Genomic DNA, 27635 nt, shown 5'->3' on the forward strand with positions numbered 1-27635 from the left:
ATGGACAGAACCAAATATATTCATGAGGCCCTACGCCAACTAAATGATAGCACGTACTACAAGACCCTAAAAGAACCAATTTACCCAGAAACAGCTATCAAGATCGCAGAGATCCTGGAGACTCTGAACGACAAAAAAGCCCTAAACAGGAAACAGATCTCCTACCTAAAAGGTACAGGCCCTCCGAGACCAAGGTATTTCTACCTCCTCCCTAAAATTCACAAACCACCTGGAAAATGGACAGTCCCACACAGCATTCCACCAGGTCAGAAAAAATGTTTTTTTTTGTCAAAAAAAACTGAAGTAGAAATATGAAGCAAACCCTGGTTAAAAAACTAAGGTCCAAAACGAACAGTGGATTTGGAGAATCGTCTGAATCGACTGAATAAAAGTTTGGGTTGATAATCCTGGAAAAGCAAGAAAGCGTAGCCTACAGTTTTGAGCGACTCAACAACCATTGATAATGCCTCCTGGAAAATGATAGTATAAAGTATAATGAGACTCTTATATTACCTGCCCCGCAGACATCCCATGTCTCCATACATTCCTTAATATTTCAGCTCCTAAAAATCTCAGTGGTGACTGGAATAACCGGGGGATCTGATTTAATGTGCTGTCGTATAGATGTGACAAAATAACTGCATCCTTGTTCTTAAATCTCACTTTCTCCCTCTGCAGTGAGATTCAGCTTTTTAAAGCCTGTAATTTAAAAGCTGGTGGAGGAGGTGTTGGTAACCTGGACGACTGTGAGGATTATTAAAACTCTGCGTGTGGTTGATTTTTAGATTCCGGCTCAACAACAGCAATTTCAGCTGTGTTTCACACTCATGAGTTTGGAAATGTACCCTCATTATTCCAATGCTCGTTTTTTTACAAGTTCTGAGAACCTCAATATTCCAGGTCACACACTGTTGTCAGCACAGGGACATTGTTGTTTACAGACGGATGAATCTGAAGTCTGTATGAATGGACATGTTTGATAAAGGAATAAATTAACATGCTTGTTACTCTGTTTCAGCTGGCGTCAAAAAGAAAATGCAGTTAATTATCCTGCAGATGACATTTTTGTGGATCGTAAATTTTTCGTCATTGTGTTTTTCTCTCTTCTCAGGAATAGCATTATCCTGTAACGAACTGGCAAAAATGCGTAAATATTTATTTATTAGCCATAAAGGCATGAAATGCATCTTTGATGATTTCCCGTGATGATAATCTTGTCACGGGTATGGGGAGGACCCAGAAGCAGCACAGGCAGACGAAATCTCAGTCGGTAATGCCCTTTATTATTCACTGCAGACAGCGGAGAAGTTCTTCAACATGGATGACATTAAATTAATAATTGAAGTGGAGAAGTAACTTGAGTTGTTGATTCTCAGCATATGTTGTATAAAGACAACACCAAAAAAGACACATGTTGGGACGCTGTTGCAGTTAATGTTGGAGCAACAAGTAAGTATATGCTTGAAAAAAATTATTAAATGCCGTTTTTACTGCAGGCTGATAACAGCAGAAGTATGTGATATTATTAGTAATGCGCGGCGCTTCGGCGTCGCTACCGCGTCCGGTCTGAACAGCCAAGCACCGGCGCGCCAGGGATTAGCGCTTACGCCACGGCGTCGCTTCCGCGTCCGGTGTGAACCCGGCGTAACACAAGAACAATCTGGCACTGAAGCAGAGACAGAAGCAGGCTTAAATGCAGCCAGGGCTGTCACAGGTGTGGAGAGTTGGCCTGATGAGGAGGCGTGGCTAACAGATAGAGTGAAGCAGAGACAGGTGTAGGGAGTTGGTCTGATGAGAAGGTATGGCTGACAGGCAGAGTGGAGCAGAGACAGGTGAGTGGAAAAATACCAGCAGACAGGAGATGAGCAGACTGTGACAAATCTAGCATGTAATGGAGTCTTGTGTTTTAAACAAAGCAAAACTGCTTGTCCTCGATCCCTAAATAGCAATATCTTTATGACCTTTTTTAATGATAAAATTCAAACTATTAGAAATAAAATCAACCATCTCCTGCCCTCAATTGGCACTAATACCCTCCCAACAACAGAGATCTCAGAAACGGCTGAGAATCCTACACATTACTTAGACAGCTTCTCTCTGATCACCCGTGATCAGTTTACCAAAATAATCTCAGGTTCTAAACCAACAACCTGTATCTTAGATCCCATTCCTACAAAATTACTTCAAGAAATTCTGCCCCTAATTGATAGTTCGTTACTTAATACAATCAAATCTGTCATTATCATCAGGTTATGTACCACAGTCTTTTAAAATAGCTGTCATCAAACCCCTACTCAAAAAACCCACTCTAGACCCAGAGGTTTTAGCCAATTACAGGCCAATATCTAATTTCCCCTTCATGTCTAAAATCTTAGAAAAAGCTGTAGCCAATCAGCTGTGTGAGTTTCTCCAGGAAAATAATATATATGAAGACTTACAGTCGGGGTTTAGAGCCAATCACAGTACAGCGACAGCCTTGGCAAAAGTCACTAATGACCTTTTAATAGCCTCAGATCAGGGACTTGTGTCTGTCCTCGTTCTGTTAGATCTCAGTGCAGCATTCAACACAATTGACCATCAAATTTTATTACAAAGACTCAAACAGTTAATTAACATTAATGGAACCGCCCTTAACTGGTTTAAATCGTATTTTTCTGATCGCTCCCAATTCGTGCAAATTAATGATGAGTCATCTGTGCACACCAAAGTTAACCATGGTGTTCCACAGGGCTCTGTGCTCAGCCCAATTTTATTCTCATTATATATGCTTCCACTAGGAAACATTATCAGGACACACTCTGTAAATTTCCACTCCTATGTGGATGACACCCAGTTATATTTGTCAATAAAACCTGAACAAAGTAATCAATTAACTAAACTTCAACATGTCTCAAGGACATAAAAACCTGGATGACCCGCAATTTTCTCTTATTAAACTCAGACAAAACAGAGGTTATAATACTTGGCCCCAAACACCTTATAGCTGCGCTAGACGACATTGCCCTTGCTTCCAATGAAACAGTCAGGAACTTGGGAGTCATCTTCGATCCTGATTTATCCTTTAATTCTCACTTAAAACAAATTTCTAGAACCGCTTTTTTCCACTTGCGTAATATTAAAAAAATGAGACATGTCCTTTCACAAAAAGATGCAGAAAAACTAGTCCACGCCTTTGTTACATCGAGACTGGACTATTGTAATTCATTATTATCAGGATCCAGCAGTAAGTCGTTAAAGACTCTACAGCTTGTCCAAAATGCCGCAGCACGTGTCCTGACGAGAACAAAGAGAAGAGAGCACATTTCTCCAGTATTAGCATCGCTACACTGACTTCCAGTTAAATCTAGAATAGAATTTAAAATTGTTCTCCTCACCTTCAAGGCCCTTAATAATATAGCGCCTTTTTACCTTAAAGAGCTGTTAGTACCTTATAAACCCACTAGAGCACTCCGCTCCCAGAATTCAAGCCTACTTGTCGTCCCTAAATTCTCTAAAAGTAGAGTAGGAGCCAGAGCTTTTAGCCATCAAGCCCCTCGGCTGTGGAATCATCTACCACTTTCAGTTCGGGAGGCAGATACCATATTTTCATTTAAGAGTAGGCTCAACACCTTCCTTTTTGATAAAGCTTATAGTTAGAGCTAATTAGTGCGGAAGAACGTAACTTTTTCTATTTTATGACACATGACACACGGAGCTTCTCTTTCCAGCTTCTCCTTCCTCTTCTCCATCCCTATCCCCCTTCCCCGGAATCCCTTTGCTTTATCAACCGCAGATCCAGGGCCTCTGTGGCCGCACCATGGATTGCGGTTTGTGGATCGCGCACTGTTGGATCCAGTGTGGCGGATTCTGAGTTATGTGGGCTGAGCGTGGTGCTGGTGGCGGACCCTGTGTCGCGTTGGCATTGGGCACGGTCGATGGACCAGGACCGCGCTGGTGGCTCATGATGGGTCCTGGTGGACAGCGGTGGACGGTGACTGAGGACTGGAGTGGCGTCTGGTCTGGATGGTGGATCGTGGTCTGGATGGTTGCTGACCATGGACTGTGATTGCAGCGGGACTGCTTGGCATGTCATGTTGAGGTTGTCCTTCGGGATGTCTACCCTCATCAAATGCTGCTAGAGACTTTAATCTTTAATCTTGAAGACTTTAATCTTGATGATGTTTTCCTGCACGTGGCATCTATTGCACTTCTGTCCGTCCTGGGAGAGGGATCCCTCACATGTGGCTCTCTCTGAGGTTTCTGCATATTTTTACCCTGTTAAAAGGGTTTTTAGTAGTTTTTCCTTACTCTTGCTGAGGGTTAAGGACAGAGGATGTCACACCCTGTTAAAGCCCTATGAGATGAATTGTAATTTGTGAATACGGGCTATACAAATAAAATTTGATTGATTGATTGATTGTTTATTTTGCACGTACTGTTGCTTCCATGATACTTTTTGTTGTTGACTCCTGTTGAATAAGACTAAAAGGTACTAGCACCAATCAATACAACATGTGAAAGAAGTATTGTTCAAATTTGTGTCGTAGTGCAGAGCAGCTGAAGGCTGAGGAGCCGAGGAGGAAGAGCACAGGGCTCGAGAAGGGATGTAGGGAAGATGGTCCGACAGTCACCGGGGAACTTGGTCATGGAGGACTTTATAAATGAGCTGTAGAATTTTGTATATATTCTCAGTTGGACTGGAAGCATGTCAAGCTGGATGAGGAGTGATGTGATGGTAAATGGAATTGGTGCAAGTGATGATCCTTATCTGGCAGCAAAGTTTATTTGGAGCATGGATTAGATTGGTGAACAATGTACACAGGATTGTACATATTGATGCACATACATATCGAAGTTGCATATACCTACCCGCACCCAAGTTTGGTAACTACTGTTTTGCACATGTGATAGAAAAAAAATGTATACTTGAAAATGTTGATTTTTAGCCGATTACTCATGGCTGACTCTCAGACCAATATCTCGCTATAACTGCATTAAAGAAAGGTGAGCGAGAGTTTAGATCTATAAACATCTGACTGAAAGCCAGCCATCAGCGCTCCCCACTGCCTCTGGATTTGTCTCACAGCAGGTTCACAAAAGCTTTGTTTAATCACTCTGAAAACTCCCCCGAAGAATAACAAGGTTGTGCTGAATCCCACTTGTCAAATCCTGCAATGTTTACTGTTCAGACAGGCACAAGTGTCTCTTCTCTTCTTCTCTCCTTTGTAAAGATGCAGTTTGTCAGTGCAGTGATTTACCACTATATTAACACACACAAAAACGGGACTTTCACACTTGTGGAGAGCAGTGGAAGCTGTGCATTGGCAGCAGAATTAACTAAGGCACGTGTTGCAAGGCTCACTAGAAAACCCAGTTAATTCACTGCATGATTCAGGATACGGCTTCGTCTGTGACGGTGCCAGTGCTGTGCTGTGATTGATTGAACACTGTGCGGATATTAGAGGGCATGACAAGTTGATAGTGCAAAAGTGAGCAATACGTCAGTTTAATTGGCTGGGGGTGATGGATAGAGCACTTCATTGACAAATATCACTTTGCCCCTTCAATAATCTGCAGAGGTTTCCAGGCCTGCAAGTTTTATTAATAAGAAACGAGGTCAGAATAATTTAATGGGATGAGCGCAGCGCCAGTTATCGCTATCAGATATTATTCGGAAATGCAATTTTAATGGAACGTAAGTAGCCCTTTCAGGATTATTAAGGTTACAGTATGGTATTAAAATTGATGATATGCAAAATTTATCATAGAAATTATACATTTCTGATTAATTACTTTATTAATGATATTACTTTACACTTTTTGTTCTCAGGGTTTGAGGCTACTGAAATCGTAAAACCATAAAAACGTGAAGACATAATACTTCTACAAATTTTCCAGAAGTAGAGTCAAACATTTGTCTAAGATTCCAACTTCAGTGGGCTTATGAAGACGCTAAATGTTCTGCATTTGGCAGGAGGGAGTGCTTATTTTCTCCTCTGTGGAGGGGCTTAGGGAGCTGCCTGGGATAGCATGAAAGGGAGAAACATCAGGAGAACTTTTTTTTTTTTTTCTCAGCGCCTGGTTGCCTTCCTCTGCATCTGGAAGCCTGTAGTGGCTGAGGTCTCTGAGGAAGCCTCGGAAGTCCCTGATGAGGCAGCGATTAATCTTAGTGTATGAGAGCAGCAGTGACTTTCGCCATATCCCATTTCACAGTGGCAAAAAAAGGAATATTCTCTGCAACAAGGAGAAAAGAAGACGTTTAATACAACTTGACAGGCGAAGCATCTTACGTTTTTCGCACATCTTGAGGAATGAGCGACAATACAGAATGTTTGCACCTGCTCTCCCCGGCAGCCTGCCACGAGAAAATAAATGGCTCCTCTAAGTGTTTGAGCCTACTGTCCCTAGTAGGCTCCTCCTTCATGCAGTGAGTTAAGGCCAATTTATGCTTCTCCGTTTTGACGGACACGGACAGATAGGACCGCCTTCTTTGCCGTGGAACGCCCTCTCCGGGGCTCCGCGGAGAGCTTTTCGGACAGCTCTGATTTTTCTAACTACATGTCGGCATGGCGGAGAGCATACGGATAGCCCTTGGCTGTGATTGGTCCGCTAACGCCAGCATTTCGGGACCTCAAACTTCCTGTTCCATTCCCTAAATCACAATAAACCAAAATCACAACTACGACTATGATTAATGTGACAAGTGTGTTAAGCCAGCGGCGTTGTCCGGCTGACGGTGGCTGGTTAGAGCACTTACGGCATGTCTGTACGGTCACATACGGTTATAACGAACTTTCATAACGGGGCTAGCCACCATGCTAACTGCGGTGGGAACAGCGCAAAAACCCGCAGACTTTAATCCCACGGCTCTCATGACACTGTTTCTCAAACACCGTCAGGTTAGAAGCAATCAGTTGGTAATAGTTAGTATCGGGTGTCCCTGCTGACTGTGTGTGGAAGCTGGGGGGATGACAGCTGCCTCTGTGTAGCTTCAAGCCTTTAAGGCCGATATATGCTTCTCCGAGTCCGTTACTGACGGACGGACGGACGGATCGGACGGACACTTTTTGATTTATAGTTCTACGAGCCTTTTTGTTGTGAAAACAATTCACCGCCAGAACAGTAGATGGCGAGACGGAAGTCGAGCTTAGACAAGCCTGCCTCATGAGGTATATAGAAGAAGTCCAGGCTGGTTTATTTACGTCCTCCCGGCTCCTCACACACATCGAACGATGGCAACTAACAGAAAAAGGATGTTGATGACGCTTATGTTATCGTGTCTTAACGCAGCGGTTCCCCGGTCTTGTTTCCAAACTGCGTTGCTAATTCAACAGCTGCAACAGCTTGAAGCTACACTGAGGCAGCTAGCTTCCCCCCCAGCTCCCACACACAGTCAGCACGGACACCCGATACTAACTACTACCAAGTGTTTGGTTCTAACCTGACGGTGTTTGAGAAACAGTGTCATGAGAGCCGTGGGATTAAAGTCTGCGGGTTTTTGCGCTGTTCCCACCGCAGTTAGCATGGTGGCTATGAAAGTTCGTTATAACCGTATGTGACCGTACACACATGCCGTAAGTGCTCTAACCAGCCACCGTCAGCCGGACAACGCCGCTGGCTTAACACACTTGTCACATTAATCATAGAGTCGTAGTTGTGATTTTGGTTTATTGTGATTTAGGGAATGGAACAGGAAGTTTGAGGTCCCGAAATGCTGGCGTTAGCGGACCAATCACAGCCAAGGGCTATCCGTGGGCTCTCCGCCATGCCGACGTGTAGTTAGAAAAATCAGAGCTGTCCGAAAAGCTCTCCGTGGAGCCCCGGAGAGGGCGTTCCACGGCAAAGAAGGCGGTCCTATCTGTCCGTGTCCGTCAAAACGGAGAAGCATAAATTGGCCTTTACTGTGATTGCAGCCCTGTATGGAGAGATTTTTCGTGGTTTTCTACGTGATCTTGGGCTGTGAATTAAAATGCAAATGTCATTAGTCTTCATTTAAATATGAAATAGCCTCTTGATTCTCTTACCTTGAAGGTCACCTGAGGATCTGCCGTACTCCCTATAACTAATCTTCTTACTGCCATGACCTCATTTAAATCAGGGTTGGATAGTAATCCCTCACTTTTAATATTAAACATATCAAGCTTGATTAAATGCATTATAAAAGTGAATTGATTAATTGTATAAGGAAGGAAACTGATTTGATCCGAATCCCACTATGCTCAGCTGATTCGTGCATGCTCCTGAATCTGAAATATACAGTCAAATTGCTCCCTGTGTGTACACAGAACACATGTTATACTCTTCTGGGAGCCCGGAGTGTCATCGCAATGACTGCAGGGATTTCTGCAGCAGAGACGAGGCCCGGCGAGAGAGTTTGGAGAACGAGGGTTGACTTGATCAATGAAAGAAGAGAGAGAAGCGTGTTGGAGTGGAGCGTAGTGCTGAGTGGGAGGAAGACTGGGAGAAGGACTGGCAGAGGGGGATCCAGAGAGAGTGTTACTCAGCTCTCTGCAGGGGTTATGTTCAACTGAATTAATCTGTTGTGAAATGTACGAGTGCTGCCTGGACTGATGACTTGTGTGCATTGGAGATTGGTAAGAAGAGTACAAGGGGTTGGAGGGTGTGTGTGTGTGTGTGGGGGGGGGGGGGGGGGGGGGTATCTGTGGGGACGCGATGCAATGAAACAGAATCTGAAAAGGCAAATTCCCCCACAGGGTTTGAGTCCTCCATTCCCCGTCACCTCCATATTAGTCTGTCTGAACCTGTTCCTTCACCCACGTATCCAACATCAAAACACAATACATATTAGCATAGCCTATAGGCCACACATGTATATAGACATAGAGGCCTCCCAGTTGTGGGGAAGGTTGTTCATTGCTGTGTAGCACTACAGCTGGCCAGATGTTCTATATGTGCGGTGTTATTCTCAGTTATACAGTAATGAGCAGCTACCAGGGAAAATCAGTAATTACTAAATGATGAAAGTTTCCAAATAGCTGAGTAACAATACATCAAATCATGAGTTCCAAGCTATCTTAAAGCTGTATATTGCACGGCTTAAATAATTTAATTATCAGGGTGTTACATTCAACTTAATGTATTGTTGGGGAGTCTTAGGTAATACTGGATTTACTTGATATAAAACTGTATAGCTACATAGTGATGCAGATTTAAAAGAAATAGGTTATTTCCATTTACCCATTCACACACACATTCAAACTGTGCATCTATGAGCAGCACCCCCCCTTTTTTTAACCATATCAACATCTACACATATAATTTAACACATTTTTGAAAGTGTGTTGAAAGGGCAAATATCTGTCTCATGTTTGTTCATTAAATTTGCAGCTATGTGAGTTAGCCTACCTTACCATAAGGACTTGAAGTACGGGAAGCAGAAATCTTGACTCTGTATGATGCGCGGTAATTAATCTATGTCTCGTATCGAGGGTCACATTGTGATATTCAGGCTTATTAGCTTCAGTATGGTGCAATATGAATGAACTGTTGAATGAACGCACTGTTGAGGCTGTGAGAAAGAGATGGGAACAGAGATGTGGACCAAACGAAAAAAAGTATGCGACTGAGACAGGAGATAAGAGCAGCGGAATAAACAAATCAAAGAGCTCATTACAGAGAACAGCAGAAGATTGTTATCATGGAAAATGGGGACCGACGGATCATTGCTTCCTGCTGGCACTGCCTTATCCGCCACATTCACAGAGCTCCGAGGTGATTATTTGTGACCGGCCAATTAGCACATTAGAAGGTGTTGTATAGATGGCCAGTATCGCGTGTCTGTGCTGATGATGTTGTTGCAACAAGTGCCATGACGGATCAGGCGAATTCTGAGCCATGCAACTGCTGTCGACAGCCAACTGTTACGCGAGTAGTTGAAGTGGTAATCTGCTGGATGTGTTTGTAGTGGAACTTTGTGAGTGTCCATTAGTCTGGTGTTTTGTACTGCACTTCCCATAAATCATTTGTCGGCACTCTGCAATAGAAAAGACAAGTTCACTTACGCTTGCTTCACTTGGTACAACACGTAAACTGAGGGGTTTCACGTCCCCGTGTGGCCGGACTCAAGACATGCCTTCATTCAGATTACCTGTGACGGTATATCTGAGGCCCCGCCCCCAAATATACAAGTCAACACAATCATCCTTCTGTGCTGACGCTCATCACCTCACCATGAACACCTCAAAGAGTCAGGTTAGCCAAGCGCTGCTAGTTAGCTTTATTCCTTAGGCTGCTGCTAGCTCCAAGTTTACTAAACTGTCCCTGTTGGTGTCGCTATCACCATTGTCATCAGTGAAGCTGCCCTTTCAACCACAAGCTTGTGTTTCGCAATGAGCACCAAGCTTTTTACAAGGAAAAAGGAGATTTATAAAGAACATTTATCAAGAAATCCAAAAGTTCCCTCTCATTCCAGCTAGCTCATTCAAACCAATTGCTCACTTTGCGAATCATTGAGGTATAAACTTTTAATTCAGCAAATCAGAAACACCAGGCACCAGAAACTTTGTGTTGAAAACTATTCTTCCATCCACTATTTTTAAACAAGGCTTGTCAGAGTCAGTAGCTTGTCTCAGCATGCAATGGGTCAGAGGCAGGGTACTTGTCCATCCATCATTTGGCTAACACTCTTAGTAAGAGAAACACATTCACACCCACAGGAAGGTCACATATAACCTGAATGTGTTAAGTTGGAGTGTGGGGGCTCAGCTGGAGGGTTTATAAGATGTGAGTTGACAGCACTATAGTGACATTTTATAATAAACCACCTGGTTATCGTTTCTGATCTTTCTATCTAAGACTCATATATTCTGTTGGACGATGCCAGAACTGTATTATTTTCATCACCAGGAAATATACAAATTTAGCTCCTCAGTAAATATACATAATTTTTTTTTAATACAATTGTGCTGAAGCCAAACAGTAGCTTATGACTTAGTATGGCCGAGCTACAGCTCAGTCGTGGGCATTAAATGTGTCATGTTGTTATTGTTGATAGGCAGCACGGTGGGCAGTAGTGTCAGGTCTGTCAGCGAGCATTCCTGGAAAATGTGCACTCCCTAGACCGTGCTCTCATGTGGAGCGAGAGCTTCTAAAGTTTATAAACATGAGTGAACTGTGTGTGAGTGCATTCAAGTGCGCATGCGTATGTGTGTGTGTTTAGATTAAGCCTTTGTTCGTGGTTATCACTGCAGCAAACAGCCTAAATATCAGCTTGTCTTCATTATAATGCTGTCATGCACATACAAAAACAAATATATCGATTTACATCAGTACATTAGCCTGTATGATTTCTTTTGATTTTTTTTTTTTCGGTTGTCAGGGCTCAGTGCATAGCAACTGTTCTGCAGGCTGGAGAACCAAGGTCTCATGCTTGTCTGCGGGGGAAGGTTTAGACAGCCAAAAGTTAGAGAGTCTGGGGATTTGGGGAGATGGATGGGCTGAGAGGATCTGGAGGCTCTTGGCACATTTTCTGGTCATTGTCAGACTGTAAAACATCTGTGAACATCAAAGACAAATAGGTCTGTCGTTTTCAGTAAGTGCCTTGTTGTAGGAAATCAATTCTATGATGTATGACACCTGCAGTTTGGTTATAGGTTTGCCTTGAGTTATAGGGTTTGTCATGATTTACAAACATAAACAGTACATTTTGATATTTTCATTTCTTCATCACATTCCCCTCTCTAATATATATAAATTGTATATATCTTTTATATATTGTTGCTTACTTAATATGGAGCATTAGGGCAAATTAAAAGGGAAAGAAATCTGAGATTTTGAAAGTAAAGTCACAATATTACAAGAATGAAGTTGTAGTTTAAGGCTTTGTGGCATGTCAGGTGGGGAATATCAGAAGATCATCCTGTCTCGTTATAGTTATACTTTTGGATTCACAAATAATGAAATACTTAATATTTTGTAACGTCAGTGCCACATTGTCATAAGTATCAGAACTTCGACAAGATTGTGCAAGAAACTTTTGTAGAGGAGGAAATGTAAAGTAACGGTTGATTGAAAGATCGTTAGAAACATTTGTGTGATATATCATTTTTTAAATGTGATCATCGAAATTTTTATCAAGGAGTAGAATTGCGATGAGCATGGGATTTCCTTTCTACTTATTTCCTCAAAATATAACAAGACTATTCTCAAAAATATGGCCCCATGGACTAACAAAAAACGTATACTTTGATGCCTTGTAGAAACACACACCCATATTCCTCATATACACGCATTTAAGGGTCTCGCAGGGTGACCTACATTGATAATGCAGCACACCACAGGCAGAGTGCTGTCACTCCCATCACTAACATAGCTTTCCCATCCACGGCCACTGCCTCCCATGTGTGGGAGACTTTATGTAGCATAGCAACAGAGTTACTCAGTGGATAAGCTGATTTGACACAGTCAGGTGAAACAAGTTTCATTGGGAAGATTATTTTTCTCTGCTTGTGTCTGGTCCAGAGGTGTAGTTCTCATGTGGTGGAGTCATCAGTAGAACCTCCTTTTCTCTCCTTAGGAGGAGATGGGAAGAAAGATGATTATTACAAGGTCCCATGGGGACAGTCATTGGAAAGCGATTAAATGCAGAAAAACAAAGACTCTGGCTGCAAATATGCAAGATGGCAGCTTTGTATCTTGGATATTTTAGCTTAATTTGTGGAAAGTGTGAGAAATAGGATCCGTGTCAGCCGTCTTCATATTCAGTTTATGATGACGACTCACAGAGCTGCTCTCCTGACTCTAGGCTTTTTTAGACTCTGGTTTCATGACATGAAGTGCATATGGTTGTGTCTCCCTAAAGCAAACAAAGCTATAATGGGTTACAAGTAGATTTTATCATCAATAAATTATCATGTTCATCATCATGTTTCTATATTTACCATATAAGAACAGGGTCGTCATACAGTGGCCCGGAGAGCTCAACACTACTGCAAGATTAAAAAAAAAGTAAGTAGCATATGCTAATAAGCAAAACACAAGCAAATTCAGAAAGCATCATCAAATGGAGAACAAATTAGCTTGTGATAGACTGAAAATACACAGCACAACCACTTATTGTGCTGAAAATACACAAAATCTAATTCATACAACACGACTAAATAACCCACTGCACAAACAAATAACCCACTGCATAACCATATAACCCACTGCAAACACAGCCAAATAATATTCTCCAATTCCCATAACAAAACTAAATAAGACACTGCAAATACAACACGACCTAACAAACAAACATACTGTAAATCGCACAGACCAAGGAAGTCTTTCCAGGGCACAGAGAAAAGTGTCTGCAAATGTTTGTAGCACATTGGTTGTTAATTTGACGAAGACGTTTTGGGGAATTGCTTGTTTTTGCATGCTGCAAATAAGTTGGAATGCATTGAGCTCTGTGGGTCACCGTATCATCACCAAGAAGAAACCGTGTCCAACAGGTTCAGACACAACAAAACTCCTCTGGATCACTCCAGAGCATAAGGAGAAACTGCTCTATGACACACAACAGAAAGAGGATGTTATTTTTCCTGCTCGAGTGCAGCATGTATCATTTTGACAGAGCTACAGGGTTTATGGAAGACACTGGCATGAATACTGGCAAGAACTCAAAATGTATTTGCAATAACATACTGATGTTTGGAAACGGCTTTGCCCCGACAATAAACGATATAGATATTTGATGAGGGTGTGGGATAATATAAGCAGCCGATCTCGTTTTGTTATTCTTCCTCTCTTTGTGATACGTTTGACTACAGCAGAGTACAAGTGACAGAGGGGAGTCTGAAATCCTGCCAGTGTATGGAGATGAATGTTTTCTGCCTCTGCACATGGCTTGATCTGTCTTGCTTCAGCCCCTCTTACATCATAGCACCTTGGGGGCTTTCTCTCTGCAGAGCAGGCGCTCTGTATTTAGAGCCTGATTTATACACAAACACACTTACCACTGGGGAAGGCAAAATGAGTATTCCTTTCCCCTGCTGCAATTGCCAGCAATATAATAATCTTCCCACACTTCAGCGTGCCTTTAAGGATAGCATTCAGAAAGTATGAGGGGGAAACTGAAATGAAAGCAGGCGGTAGTTTCAAAGGTGCATGTTAATGGCGAAACAGAGATGGATGGTATAAAATTCTCGGCATCCAATTCAAGGTAATCAGATAATTAAGAGAAAAATGCAAATGATTCCTTTTTCTTTTCTCTTCCCACTCTTCGGTACCAAGTTGCCGTTTTAATCCTCTCCCTTTTCTTTGGCTCAGTGAGGTTTGACAGATTTGCTATAAATATGAATCCCTGCTGAGTCTGTGAATTCGAAGGTGGTTGCGAGGAGGAATTCACCAGGTAAATGCACAGCCGGAGAAAAACAATTCTCACCCATGCTCTTCTCTCGCTCTTTCTCCCTCTGTCTTTGTTCTCAGGTTGTTAGAGAGCTCATTGATCAACGCAGAAGTGAAGGAAGGAGAGATTCTGCCTCCTACCATTCATAAGCTGATGAAAGGATACAACAAGTACCTCAGGCCTTTCTTTGACAGTAAGGAATCTGCAGACACATCCAGCAATGGAAATGACAGAACACTCTGGGGAAATATGGATTTGACAGAGAAGAAGTTCATATTACAATTTTGTGCTTGCATGTCCCTGCTGATTAATATAGGCTGAAATGCATACATTTGAATTTACTGCACATGTATTACAAGATGAGAAGAAGTCAAATTTATCTTTTGTAATATTGTAACAGGGAAATGCTGTGTATGCAGAAGGAAAAAATGGATCCACTAAATAAATATACATACTTATCTCACATACTACAATCCATTTTAATTGTAATTATATCTTCAAATTATATTCCCATTATATTGAAAGATATCTACTATATTTGTTTTAATATAAATTCTATCTTTCACCGGCTGACTAATTCACCTGGGACTAAAGTCTGTCTCAGAGGAGCAATGTTATATCATCCCCGTTAAATCCCTTGCTACTGTTGTTTTTCCAGGCTGTGGAAATCCATCACAATGTGATTATGGTTTGTTTGCTCTGTTATAACAGCCCTGACTTCAGCTTCTGCCAAGCAACACAGCACGTGTAGTGATACAAACGCACATATTCACATATTCACATACCCAGACACGTGTATTTACATTACTATCTGTGTACACTTTTTTGATTAAATCTCCAGCCCTTAAGTACTGGACTTATCTAAAATTTGAGACACCATAATTTTTGTGAAATATTTTGGCCTCACATATATTTGAGGTAAAACAATTCTCAAAATTTTGGTGCAAGACGCAGAGTTTCATTGTCAATGTCATCCTTCTGCCAGACAGCCTCCGGCACAGCCAGGAGGTCTTCTCAGTCTGACGAGACCTAGTTTCACAGCATGGCCCCTCACTCCAAACTTAATAATTATCTCTAAAGTTCAAGTAACCCTACAGATCGGGTAATGCACTTATTTGCTTTGTTGCGGAGAGTTAAATGGAAAGATTTGACTTGTGAACGGCTGTGAGCTACAGCCAGCAGACAGTTATTTTAGCATTAAGTCTGGAAACTAGAGGGAAACAGCAAGCTTAACCCTGTCCAGTATACAGACTGTTTCTAGTCTTACAAATGTTAGCTTCATATTTACTGTACTGTCATGAATACATGCAATTATTGAAAATATATCATTTAACTCTGCTTTTCTTTAAAGACTGGAAAGTGAAGGGACACATCTAGCCTAGGTCTGTCCAGACTGTTTCAAAATGTCATCAAAATAAGTATTTTGTTATGATTGAGGACCCGTATTGGCCCAAGTTACTTATTGTACGTTTAAAGCAAAAACACACAAACGTCTGCAAACATATACTCCACATCACTGCAGTAGAATACCAGACGTGTACAGTATCTGCGATATGACAGCAGGCTCATTACTCTCTCTCTCTCGCACAGAAATGAAGATGGAATAAGTGCAAGAGAATGAGAACGGGGAGATGAAACACAGGGAAGCGCAGAAGTTACTCCTCTTTGATGGTGAATCAGGCAGAACTAATTCCCTCAAGGAGGTTCACACTTGACAGACTGCAGCTGTGTGGGGGTCTTTAGCATTTTAAATATCCTATCCTTCAATAACCTTTCAGTACAAAACGCTGTAGCCCATGCCTTCTCAATATACTGTACTCTGTTATGTCACTTAAAACGCAGTCGTATACAGTTTGCATTTGAACATTTGAAAACTCTGGAAGTGTGTGCAGCGTGTTCTGTCTAAAGAGTAAATGTCACATACAGCAGTTAATCACTGGTTTCTTCTTTTTTTCTAGATGGTCCAGTAACAGTGGGCATGAGCTTGGATATCGCCAGCATCGATACGATCTCAGAGATCAACATGGTAAGACTTACCTTCAGCCTTACTGCCGCCATACAGGCCTCATTGTGTCTTAATGAAGACTTTTAATGTTGTAGTCAGCGTTTGCTTTTAAATAACCATTTACTAAATATATTCATTAGAATCATGTCTGATGTAATGAATAATTACTCGGTAATCAAAAAATAATGACCCTCTAATTTATACACTGCTGAAATTAAATTGCAACCAAATAGTGTGAAAAATAGATCATAATATATAATTTGCTTTAATAATATCATCGATAATTTCTCTGTTACTGGCATCTTGTTGCCTTGAAGTACATTATCTCATTCAACTTAATCAATCATTACATGATTAGTAGGATTCTTGGCACTTAATCATTAATCAACAAGTGATTAGTGTCAAGTGCTACCGAGTCATTCCAGGTAATCATTCAGCTTCATTCAATCTTGAAATAGTTTTTCAAGGATATTGTCCGACTTCTTTCAGTCTGTTTAATTACCATTTTATAAATTTTACTGTAAATTGCAATTATCTTACATGAAAACTTCTGACATCTCTTTCAGTTGTGGTTTTGTTTGATTGCTGTACATATTGATAGATAATCAATTGTGATATTTCCACTTTCATCGTTAACATGACTGAAAGGTGATTTACTGGGTTCTCAAATTCTAAAGGTCGAACCTCAAAGCTATTTGAGCAATTTTTGTTCCCTGTCCCAATTCCTCTGCCTTGACACGGACATTAGTGGTCACTCTCACTCAGACAAACATGTTTGTTTTGATTTTGTGAAAAGCCATTTTTCCTGAAACGCTTGTCACAGCTATTAAATTAGATTTTTAATTGTGAAAGGCAAACTCCAGAGAAAGTCTAGCTTCAATTCGACGGATAATCTCTAGAGTTCATTCCTGAAAACGACTTGAGAAAATACTTGGCACACAGGCTTCTGAGATTGGAACTCTTGAAGCAGAGATTACAACCACACGTAGCAGCACATTTTGTCCCTTAGAAACTGAACTATTGATGTTGATAGTCACCAGTCAGCTCTCATGTAACCTCACTCAAACAGTGGTCTATGGCTTTCCTCTGCTGACAGGGTTATTTCCTGTGTTGGTGAATATGTTTGGTTAGAAAATCCCACTCACAGCTTAATGCCAGACAATTGGAGATAGTGATTATGTTGCCACATGTGATGTTATATCAGGACTTAATGGAGTGAATTACAAAAATAAATATGTTCAGTTTCCTTAGAACCAGAACAGACTTGCTGACTTTACAAGGCTGAAGATTATTTTTGCTTTAGGCACAGAAGGGCTGAGGGACCTGACTCCGTCAATACTTAACAGCACAAAAAGATCCCGACCGCTGACAATGCCGACCGCTGACAATGAAATATGTGTGTGAAAGAAGAAGCTTTGTTTGCAAAAATCTCACATGTCTGTCAGCATATTATTGACATGCTTGTTAAAGCTGTATGGTAGCTCTACTGTGACCTTTGCGCCTGAATCCTGCAGGACTACACAGCCACCATCTTCCTCCGCCAGCGCTGGACAGATGAGCGCTTGATATTCGAAGGCAACAAGAGCCTCAGCCTGGACGGGCGGCTCGTGGAGCTCCTCTGGGTCCCCGATACCTTTATCGTGGACTCCAAAAAGTCCTTCCTCCATGACATCACCGTCGAGAACAGACTGATCCGCATCTTCCCCAATGGAACCGTTCTTTACGCTCTAAGGTAGGATGGTCAATGATTATTGGTGGTTGTTGTGTTTCTCTTTTTTTCTTCTCCGACAGACAATGAAAAGTAGTCAACGGAATGGAGAAGAAATCGCTGAGGGAGGCAGCGTGGGTTGAGTTTGATATAATGTGATTGCAAAACAGGGAGTTGTGTCAATTCTATTACTTGACTATTGGATTGTATGAGCACAGCGGAATGTCATCTGTCAATACAAGGAGCTGTGGTCTAGCAAAATTCCCTGAAACTGCAGGATCCCTCCTACAGATATTGTTCTGTGTGCAAGGGCTTGACATGTGACAAGCTCTTGTCAGACGAAACATACATTAACGGATAGGCCAAGAAAGGTTAGCGAGAGAACGGCTATAGATGATCCAGCAATTTGATAATCTCTCTAAAGCCTGTCATGATGGGATTTACATGTTTTTATGCTGCATTCTTTAACCTCATCTCAAATATGGATTGTATAAGAGCTGTCCATGATGAGTTCTCCTTCCCCCACTCAACCCTGTAACTCATTGGTGCTGAACTTCTTTTCATGCTGTACAGTCATAGTTATACATGCCCTGGTTGCACAATGAAATGGGAAAAGTGTCACATGGGAGAGATCCTCACGGTTCTAATGGGAAACCTGTAACTACCATGGGGGACAATGTGCAGTACATAGGTGTGATGTTATAGAAAATTGAGTACGGTATCCAGGCTCAGTTCAGCTTGGCCTTACAGTTAATCATGTCTCTGTACGATAATAATTGTCAGGAAAGCACTGTACTGCTCAGAGGGGGCCTCACATGTGAGCGAGCTGGTCTGTGAATTGTGATTTATGTTTTTATTAAGTGCCCAACATTATTGGATATACTGTGACTCCGTTTATTGATTTACGGGGGCTTTGAAGGAGTGTTTGTGTACATTTGTACTTATATCTTTCTGAGGACCCTTTTTGAGCATAGACCATACAGAGTGAGGAGATTTTGGCTGGTCCTCACCTTTTCAAAGGGATGTTTAAAGGTGAAGGCTTGCTGTAATTGTTACGATCAGGCATAGTTGTGATGGTTAAGATGAGGGTGAGGGGCTTGGTGTTGCATTATGCCAATTAGTGTCCTCACCAAGAAAGAAGTACAAGTGTGTGTGTGTGTGTGTGTGTGTGTGTGTGTGTGTGTGTGTGTGTGTGTGTGTGTGTGTGTGTGTGTGTGTGTGTGTGTGTGTGTGTGTGTGTGTGTGTGTGTGTGTGTGTGTGTGTGTGTGTGTGTGTGTGTGTGTGTGGTAAATATGAAGCCCCCATACACTGAACTGTACTGTTTCTGGGCACGACAGAGGAAACAAGGACAATGGTTGCACTTTACAGTTAGAGAGCATGAATAGTGTGAGTAAAACAGTAAAAAGAAGACAGCCACCTTGGGGACTTGGGGCTGTGAAAAGCGACAGAGTAAAGTGAGAAATGTGAGGTGTTGGAGTGAAGGGACAGCTGTGGTAAATGTTTCAGCGCTGTGCCACGGGGGAACATGGGAAAGCACTGAGGTGATTGGAGCCAGTGGTTGGGCAGTTAAGAGAGGAGATTGCAAATGAATTACTGTATGTTACTTTTATGGTTGAAGAGGCTACAGCTGAAATGTAATTTAAAAATGAAAATGAAACCAGTCATCCAAATTTCACAGACAAAGGCTTGTGTTAAATTGCTGTAGCAGTCAGGATAGATTGCCATGGTGAACGTTTTTTACGGGTCCGCCATTTTCAAGTCAAGTTGGTGCATAGAAATACAGATATGTGCAGAATCAGTATTTCTAAATGACATATGAATATCCACATCACGGCTGCTGTGTAAACAACTAATAAGAAACTTTATTGAAAATCCTCCCTGACCAAAAATTTTTGTAACAAGTAAACAAAGTTCATAGACAGTAAAAGTAAGTATATTCAACTTTGTGTGATAGCCAGATAAAAAAAAACATATACAACAACATTAATCTACACTTTTTCTCATACATGTTGTTACATTAATGTATCTTGCTTGTTAAATAGACCAGAAATCATACATTTTACAGGGCCTTGTATCTTATATAAACTCATCATCAGGCATTTCCAAAACATATCAAGTAAATAGCAAATGCCTCTGTGATCATTAAGAAGACTTCTGCTGCTCTCTTTTAATAGAAACAATTTGCAAACTAAACTCACAAAGACGATTAGGCATCACAATTAATCTTCTTTCTAAGGGAATAACATTGCATCATATTTAACATTTTGATCCACTTAAGACCTAAACATTATGCAGGAGGAGGCTTAATGTGGCAGCAATACAAAGACTTTCTCCATTACAAGTGATCCCGATGTGACTTAGATGCGTAATTTAAACCAAGCCATCAAGCCTTAGAACAGCAAAACGACGACCAGATAGATGGAAATAATTCATAAATCTCTCATTGTGTGTTTGGATGAAGTTGAAACCACTGTGAAATAATCTTTATATAGCTATAATAACATTCCCTGTTGGTTTCCTCGTTCATGATTATGTTCTCTTGTTCTAGGATTACGACCACTGTTGCGTGCAACATGGATCTGACCAAGTATCCGATGGACAAGCAGACCTGCACGTTACAACTGGAGAGCTGTAAGGACACCTAACACTTAATAAAGAATATCAGAAGACAGCGGCTTGAAGCTGTGGCAGAGTCAGTGGGTGGGCGTATTTTCAAATGAATCTGATCAAACCGAAGGATCAAACACATCACTTTCTCTCATCTTCTAAACTGTGTGTGTGTGTGTGTGTGTGTGTGTGTGTGTGTGTGTTTGTGTGTGTGTGTGTGTGTGTGTGTGCGCGCGCTTTTGTCCATTGATTTGTGTGTGCGTGCGTGTGATGGTGTGTGAGACCGCATGCTTAAGCAGACAGAAATTGCAAAGGCAGTTCAGGTCATGTTGAAGTATTTTACATCGTAATTTCTCTTTAGATGTATGTTTATACTAAATTACTTGATTGTTTTCATGGACACATATGTAGCTGTACTGTGCAGTAACCTTTCAAAATGATCAACCCCTGAAATGGACAGTTTAACAGTTTAGGAAGAAATCTAGATCTCTTGCTGATGGGGAAGGTTACCGCTTAACTTAGAATAATGTTGTAGAGGTGAACAGCTAGCATAGCTTACTCCAAATCTGAATCATCCAACTCCTACCACCTTAAAACCTAACAGCTTTACCACATTGTATCCTGCTTGTTTAATCTATACAATAACAATATGAAACGATGTCATCATAAAATGACAAGATTTTCTTTGCAATTGCAACATTTTTCTTCTTGAATACATTAAAAAAACTTGTTGTTGTGATCATTAGGTACGAATGATGAAAAATGCTGTATTTTTTTCATGCCGAGGATTCTGAACGCTCAGGCATGAGATTAGCACTGATCTCTTCCATCTCTCCAAAACATCAAGACTATTTCCCGAAATGTTAAATTATTCAGTTTGTCCTCGACTTATCCGAAGGTGCTCCTTATAGCAGCCGCTTTCACCAAAATAAATTACAATATTAATAAACAATTAAAACTTTATTTATATATCAACTTTCAAAACAGACGTTACAAAGTGCCACACAAACAACAAATATACACAAGAATACAAAACATCAAAGAAAAAAGCCAATTAATACAATGTCATTTAAAATCAAAGACAGACAATTCTGTAATACAAAATTTAAGGACAGATAAAAGAATCCATAATTTCTCAGCATTTAAAAGTAGAGGCAAGAGAAAGGAATAAAAGAAACAATGTAATAGCAAAGAAATTATAATAATTGGCTAAAAGTTTGTTTTGAGAGGTGATGTCATAACACTGTTTTTCAAGTCCTCGGGTTAACTAATCCAGAGGGTCAGGCCCTTAGGCACCATGTTGTAGCGTCAGCCTTTCCCCAATATCAAGCACACCAAACAAATCCTTTGAACTCCTCTTAATACATCCTAAGAATGCCAACATCTGCCAGTAGCTTTAAAAATCCTTCTCCTGTTATAAATTAGATTTCTTGAAATACGTGTCAGTTTAACTAACTTGGACTGATCTTCAGTGGTTTCAAGCGAAACGTGGCGACAGTATGTTTATAATTAAAGCAAATCATTAAGATTGAATAACATGACAAGATGGACTTTTTTGGCTGTTAAAGTGATGGAAGGAAGAGAAGGTCCCCTCGCCCTCAGCCTATCTCGCTCATGTGCCATCTTTGCTCTCCCGCTCATGTTTTTGCTCCATGTTAGTAAATGGCAGCTAGTCAGGATGAGCTCTGTCTGATCCCTGCCAGCAGCCTTCCAGGACCCTGGTGCCAAACAAAACATTTAACTGCAGCAGACAGAAAGACATCTGAAGGTTATAGGTAGGTAACTGAGAAGATGATGGATCCCTTTCTCTGTTGCTTCAGTCATCCTGCTGCTCTACCTCTCCTGTTTTCTCTTTTCCTCCTCTCATTCAATCTCTGACTCCCTCTTGCTCCGTCTTTTAACGAAGATGTATATTCTAGGATTAGCTTTTTTTAATGCGTGCCAAAGTGGATCCTCTACACAGGAGCGAGGTTTAAAGACGGTGTTGTTTTGTGGCAGTGCGGGGCATAAATAAGATACAATTCAATACCATACAATACGACACAACATAATAGGATAGACTTAGTTAATCCCGAAGCAAATTCTTGGGCCAGCTTGCTCCAGGATTACAGCAACACAATACACAATAGATTACAGTAGAATAAAACAATAGTGTTCTAAGTCAAAAAATATATAGGTGAAAATTAAATAAAGATTTAACGTGTAAGGGAAAATGGAAATATAACATTTAAATGCTATAAATGCAGAACCAGTGCCTAATAGAAATGAACAATAGAAATGAACATGTTAGGTAAGACAGGGGAAATAATTCTAAACTAAAGTGACATTAAGTAGTATTGATAATAGTAGTAATTAACGCTTCAATGATATTGAACATAATATTAAGAAACATTTTAATATTGCACATGAGTTACACTATTGCAGCTGAATAAACAGTAATACTGCATATTGTGTAAATATGCTCCCATAATGATCAGGATTGTGGTCAAAATGTTTATAAAAAAAAAAGAGAGATAATGATGAATTTAATTATTTTCAGCTTTAATTAAACTTCGAAAGGCCCTGTTTTAACTTTTTCCTTGTGAGTGTACTTGTTTACAAGGGTCCACAGGGCACTGGAAGGTTGATAATACCCCCATGGAGCTCTTTCCATGCTATTTCACTTCATGTCACTACACGTTTGTATCTCTAGTTTGTAAATATAATGTCAGGGCTTAAGGTCAGGAAACATAATGAGTTCATCTACTAAGAGCATCGCAGTGAATGAGAGAAAAGAGTGAATTTACAGGACCTCTCAGCATCAAACTCACCACTGCCCTTCATTAGAGGCACTCGCTCCCAGCATCCTCCATGCCTCATCCTGGTCAATAATACATGACTCTGTGTGGGCTCAAATAGGGAGTGTGATGGCTAATACATGAGTGTGTAGATTACAACAGATTAAAGACATGTGATATGTCCTAAACCAACAGAATTTCCTCTTACTTTTCCTAATCTCTTGCTCCCTCTGCAGATAAATTAAGAGAATACACCAAAGAGGTTAAGCCTTGCTAATCACGTCTTTTCCTCCTTAACATATTTTATAATTAAATAATAATAACCATACTATCTCTTATTTATTAATACTATTATAGCTACATTATTCTAGTTCTTTTTTTCTTTTGCTACCCGCATGCAAGTATTGAATTAACACAACAAATGCATTTCTATTAGCAGCTCCTGTTGGATCTCTCTGTCAAACTGTGTTACGTGAATAATGGGGAAATGGGGAAATCCACTGTGACTGCAACTATACACAAAGAGTGTAATCTAAAGTTACGTACTTAACCAAATTCATGTCTTGTTTTAATGGCAGACATCCTCTATCATGATCACCACACTGTGTGCACACATACCCATTTGCTGCTCAGATGAAATACGATGTCTTCATCTAGCTCCTCAAAGCAGTTTTTTTTTTTATCCCATTCCCTTTGGTTCTTGCCAAATATCTCCCTTGTGCTGATGTTTAGCATTAGAGGGAATTTACCACCCACCACGGGCTGCAATCCCAAACAACCCAACCATGAGGGAATCACACTCGCACATAGCAAGTGTGCTTTTGCAATTAACATTCCCAGCTGCTCGCACCATTGCTACTTCGGGGTTTAATTAGAAAAAAAAAACTCATGTAGTTACACTTATTTTTTGTAAAGGTAATAAATTTAATAAAATATGGTACTTTCTAGGTAATTTATATTGTGCTGGTAATATGCAATTTACACTAGTACAAGGGTTAATTTCACTGTGTGTTGGTCATTTAAAGGAATTGATGATCATGCTGTTGTTGCCCAGTGCAATCAACCACAAAGTGTTTTGGGAATGAAAAAAAATATATGAATTGTATCCACTGTATAATACTGATATATAATTCATCTAATAGTTAATGGTTTTAGTGTTCACAAATAGTTGATGTGGAGTGTTTTTTCTGGGCGTCTAAATGTAAGCTATGGCCTGATGCAATCCTATTGGACATACTGTATGTGGCTCTTTAGTTGCATATATGTCATTTAAACATGAATCATTGTTACTATCTCAATATCTTTTCAGATGACCTGGATCACAGTATTACAACATTATTCCGTTCATTTCAATTTCAAAACAACTTTATTTGTCCCCAGAGGGCACTTCTATTAGCATGTGAGCCTCGCACCCTGTGCGTTCTGACTGCCGTGTGAAATTGTCTTTTTGCTCCACCATCTTCATCACCTATATACTTTGAGTGTCTTCTGTGAGGTTCTGTACAGGTTCATGGAGTGGGTTTGTCTTCTTTTTTTTCAAACAACTGCTGCAGGGACAAAACGTGTTAATGAGGACAGTGACTGTGAACTGAAACAATCAAGTTATCGGCTTTAAAACCGAAACAGTGGAAAGCCAAGACAGTTAATGACTGACAGATTCAAAATCTGCAAAAATCTGCATGAAATTAACTAAAGAATTGTGTGATAACAGAAATAATGAAAAGTGCCATGATCTTACAAAGACATTAAGTTTCTTTTTTTTCTTTTTTTATTACAGGGGGATATAATATTAATGATGTCGAGTTCTACTGGACGAGAGGAAATGCGTCCGTCAGTGGTTTGGACACACTGCAGCTGGCTCAGTACACAGTAGAGGATTACTACACATCTGTCTCAGAAGCCATCTATGAAACCGGTAACAAAGACATTGTAAATCTCTGCATGATGTCAATCCCACGCCTGTACTTAAGTTTTAACTCCGATGTGGTATTGTCAAAATATTGAGCCCCCTGTGGGTAGAACTTCTCATTCATTCCACTTTTCTATTGTTCTTCTTCTTCTCAAAGGCCAGTACCCCAAGTTGGTGTTCCACTTTGAGCTGAAGAGGAGCATTCTGTACTTCATCCTGGAGACCTACGTCCCCTCCAGCCTGCTGGTGGTCCTCTCATGGGTTTCCTTTTGGATCTCTCTGTCCTCCGTTCCAGCACGAGTTTGTATCGGTAAGGGGCATAATTAATTTTTTCACTCGAATGCTAAAATGTACCTTTCTGACTAAATAAAATTTACCTTCGCATTGCACCAAAGCTTATCTACAGCAACTACTGCGTGTCACTGCAGATGTGCTGCACTGTTTTAACGAGATAATCATGTACACTTTTTCAGAATTTGTTTACTATTACACAGATAGAAGAGGTGTTATTGCCTCCGAGTATAAATATGAGTTTGAACTGATTATAGGGCTGAGGTTTGAAGAGAGCATCTGTGAAACTGGAGTTACATCATCAGAACATCCAAACTACAGGAATTAACAAAACACACAGTGACTGCACCCTAAGGTCACCAACAGGAAACCAGTCCAGACTGGTTATGAACAGGATGTGCACCACAGTGCTGAGTTTCTCTAGTTGTAAGGAAAAGCCAGGATGACACCATCTTACATTGTGCAGTCAACTGTGTGCTTCCCGTTAGGCATACATGCATGTAGCTGAATGTATTTCAAGTACATCTGTCTTCCTGACTCACAACCTGTCTGTCTGACTGTAGAACACATGTCAAGAATCATTCATTTTATTGGCTTCACATTTGGCAAGTGTATTGTTGAAGTATAGTCAGTGTGTTGAAGTATAGTCAGTGTGCGGAGCAAGTTCAACCTTTCTTCTTATATGTCTCTGGACAATTACAGCAGTGGTCGGCAGCAAAAACTGGCCCACTAGATTAATGATCATTGATAATTTTAATATTTTTATTTAACCATATTGGACTAACACACACATTTACAGGTGTCATGGGGGCTGATCTCCTTCATGGCAACAACATTTAGAGAGTCACGTCCTGTTTTGCAAGTTGTCTTCAAAGTAAAAGCACAACATTTGTTTTGTTGCTGCATTTGAATTGCAGAGCTTTTATTTGAAAAGCTGTGACCTTGGATGTGAAGATTGTGTCAGTTGTATAACTGACCTCTGATAAAGTAAAGATTCAACTCCTACTATGAAATCATTATTGTAGAAAAATAAGGTAGGATGAACACAACATTTGTAACTTCTCTCTGAACCACAGACTGTTTTTACAAATCTCCGGACACAACGTCGAGAAAGGAAACTGCAATAGCTCTTACAAAAAAGGATTCTAGGCAGTTGTCCACAGATTCAGTGGTTGAACAGATAACCTGTAGTTAACAAAGTATCTGTGTGTATTCCAGGAGTGACCACAGTGCTGACCATGACCACTCTGATGATGGGAGCCCGGACGTCACTGCCCAATGCCAACTGCTTTATCAAGGCCATCGATGTTTACCTGGGAATCTGCTTCAGCTTTATCTTTGGCGCGCTCATTGAGTACGCCGTTGCCCACTTCTGCACCCTCTCACACATGGATGCACACATGCTCATGGTGAGAGCCTCCTGACAGTACTGTCTTTGTTGGTCATGTTTGAGGTCATTGCTGTCGTTGTGGTCACAGTCATTGTCTTCATGACGGTGGTCATTGTCATTGTCATCACCATCATCACCATCATCGTCATCATCATGAGCATTTTGGGGTAAGTTGAAAAGTGCTGCAAGCTTTTATAAGCATCATGTCTTTGTTTCCACTTAAAACTAATTCTACTTTTCCTAACTCTCCAACAGTACCGCCACCAAATGCATGACTTTGACGATGACATGAACGGCATCATCACCACAATCTCCACTCATGCCAGCAGAGCCAAGAAACGTAAGGAGCCTGCCGCGACTCCCTCCACAGCTCCTAACTCCACAGAGCTCACTGTCAGACCCTCCAGCCCTTCGGGCAGCGAGCCAACGCCTGAGGCGTCACCACCGAAGCCCAGCAACTGGTGCCTCACTGCTCTGGCCACCGTTCGTAAAGTGCTCGGCTCCATAAACTGCTGTCATATAGAGAACCCACACCACATAGACAACTACTCAAGAGTCACCTTCCCCCTGTCTTTCGTCGTGGTCAATCTGCTCTACTGGACATATTACCTGTACTTCTAG

At 40.9% G+C, this 27635-nt stretch overlaps 1 protein-coding gene across 1 annotated transcript; it reads left to right on the plus strand.

Moving 5' to 3' along the window:
- LOC128453812 (gamma-aminobutyric acid receptor subunit pi) lies at nucleotides 1-27635 on the plus strand. The gene is made up of 9 exons (XM_053436902.1): nucleotides 1-194; nucleotides 14305-14519; nucleotides 16285-16352; nucleotides 17846-18063; nucleotides 20589-20671; nucleotides 25202-25339; nucleotides 25491-25643; nucleotides 26843-27033; nucleotides 27270-27635. Exons 1-9 carry the CDS (start codon nucleotides 1-3, stop codon nucleotides 27633-27635), a joined length of 1626 nt encoding a protein of 541 aa, XP_053292877.1.

The sequence above is a fragment of the Pleuronectes platessa genome, chromosome 12, assembly GCF_947347685.1.
Source record: "Pleuronectes platessa chromosome 12, fPlePla1.1, whole genome shotgun sequence".
NCBI classification, from domain to species: Eukaryota; Metazoa; Chordata; class Actinopteri; order Pleuronectiformes; family Pleuronectidae; genus Pleuronectes; species Pleuronectes platessa.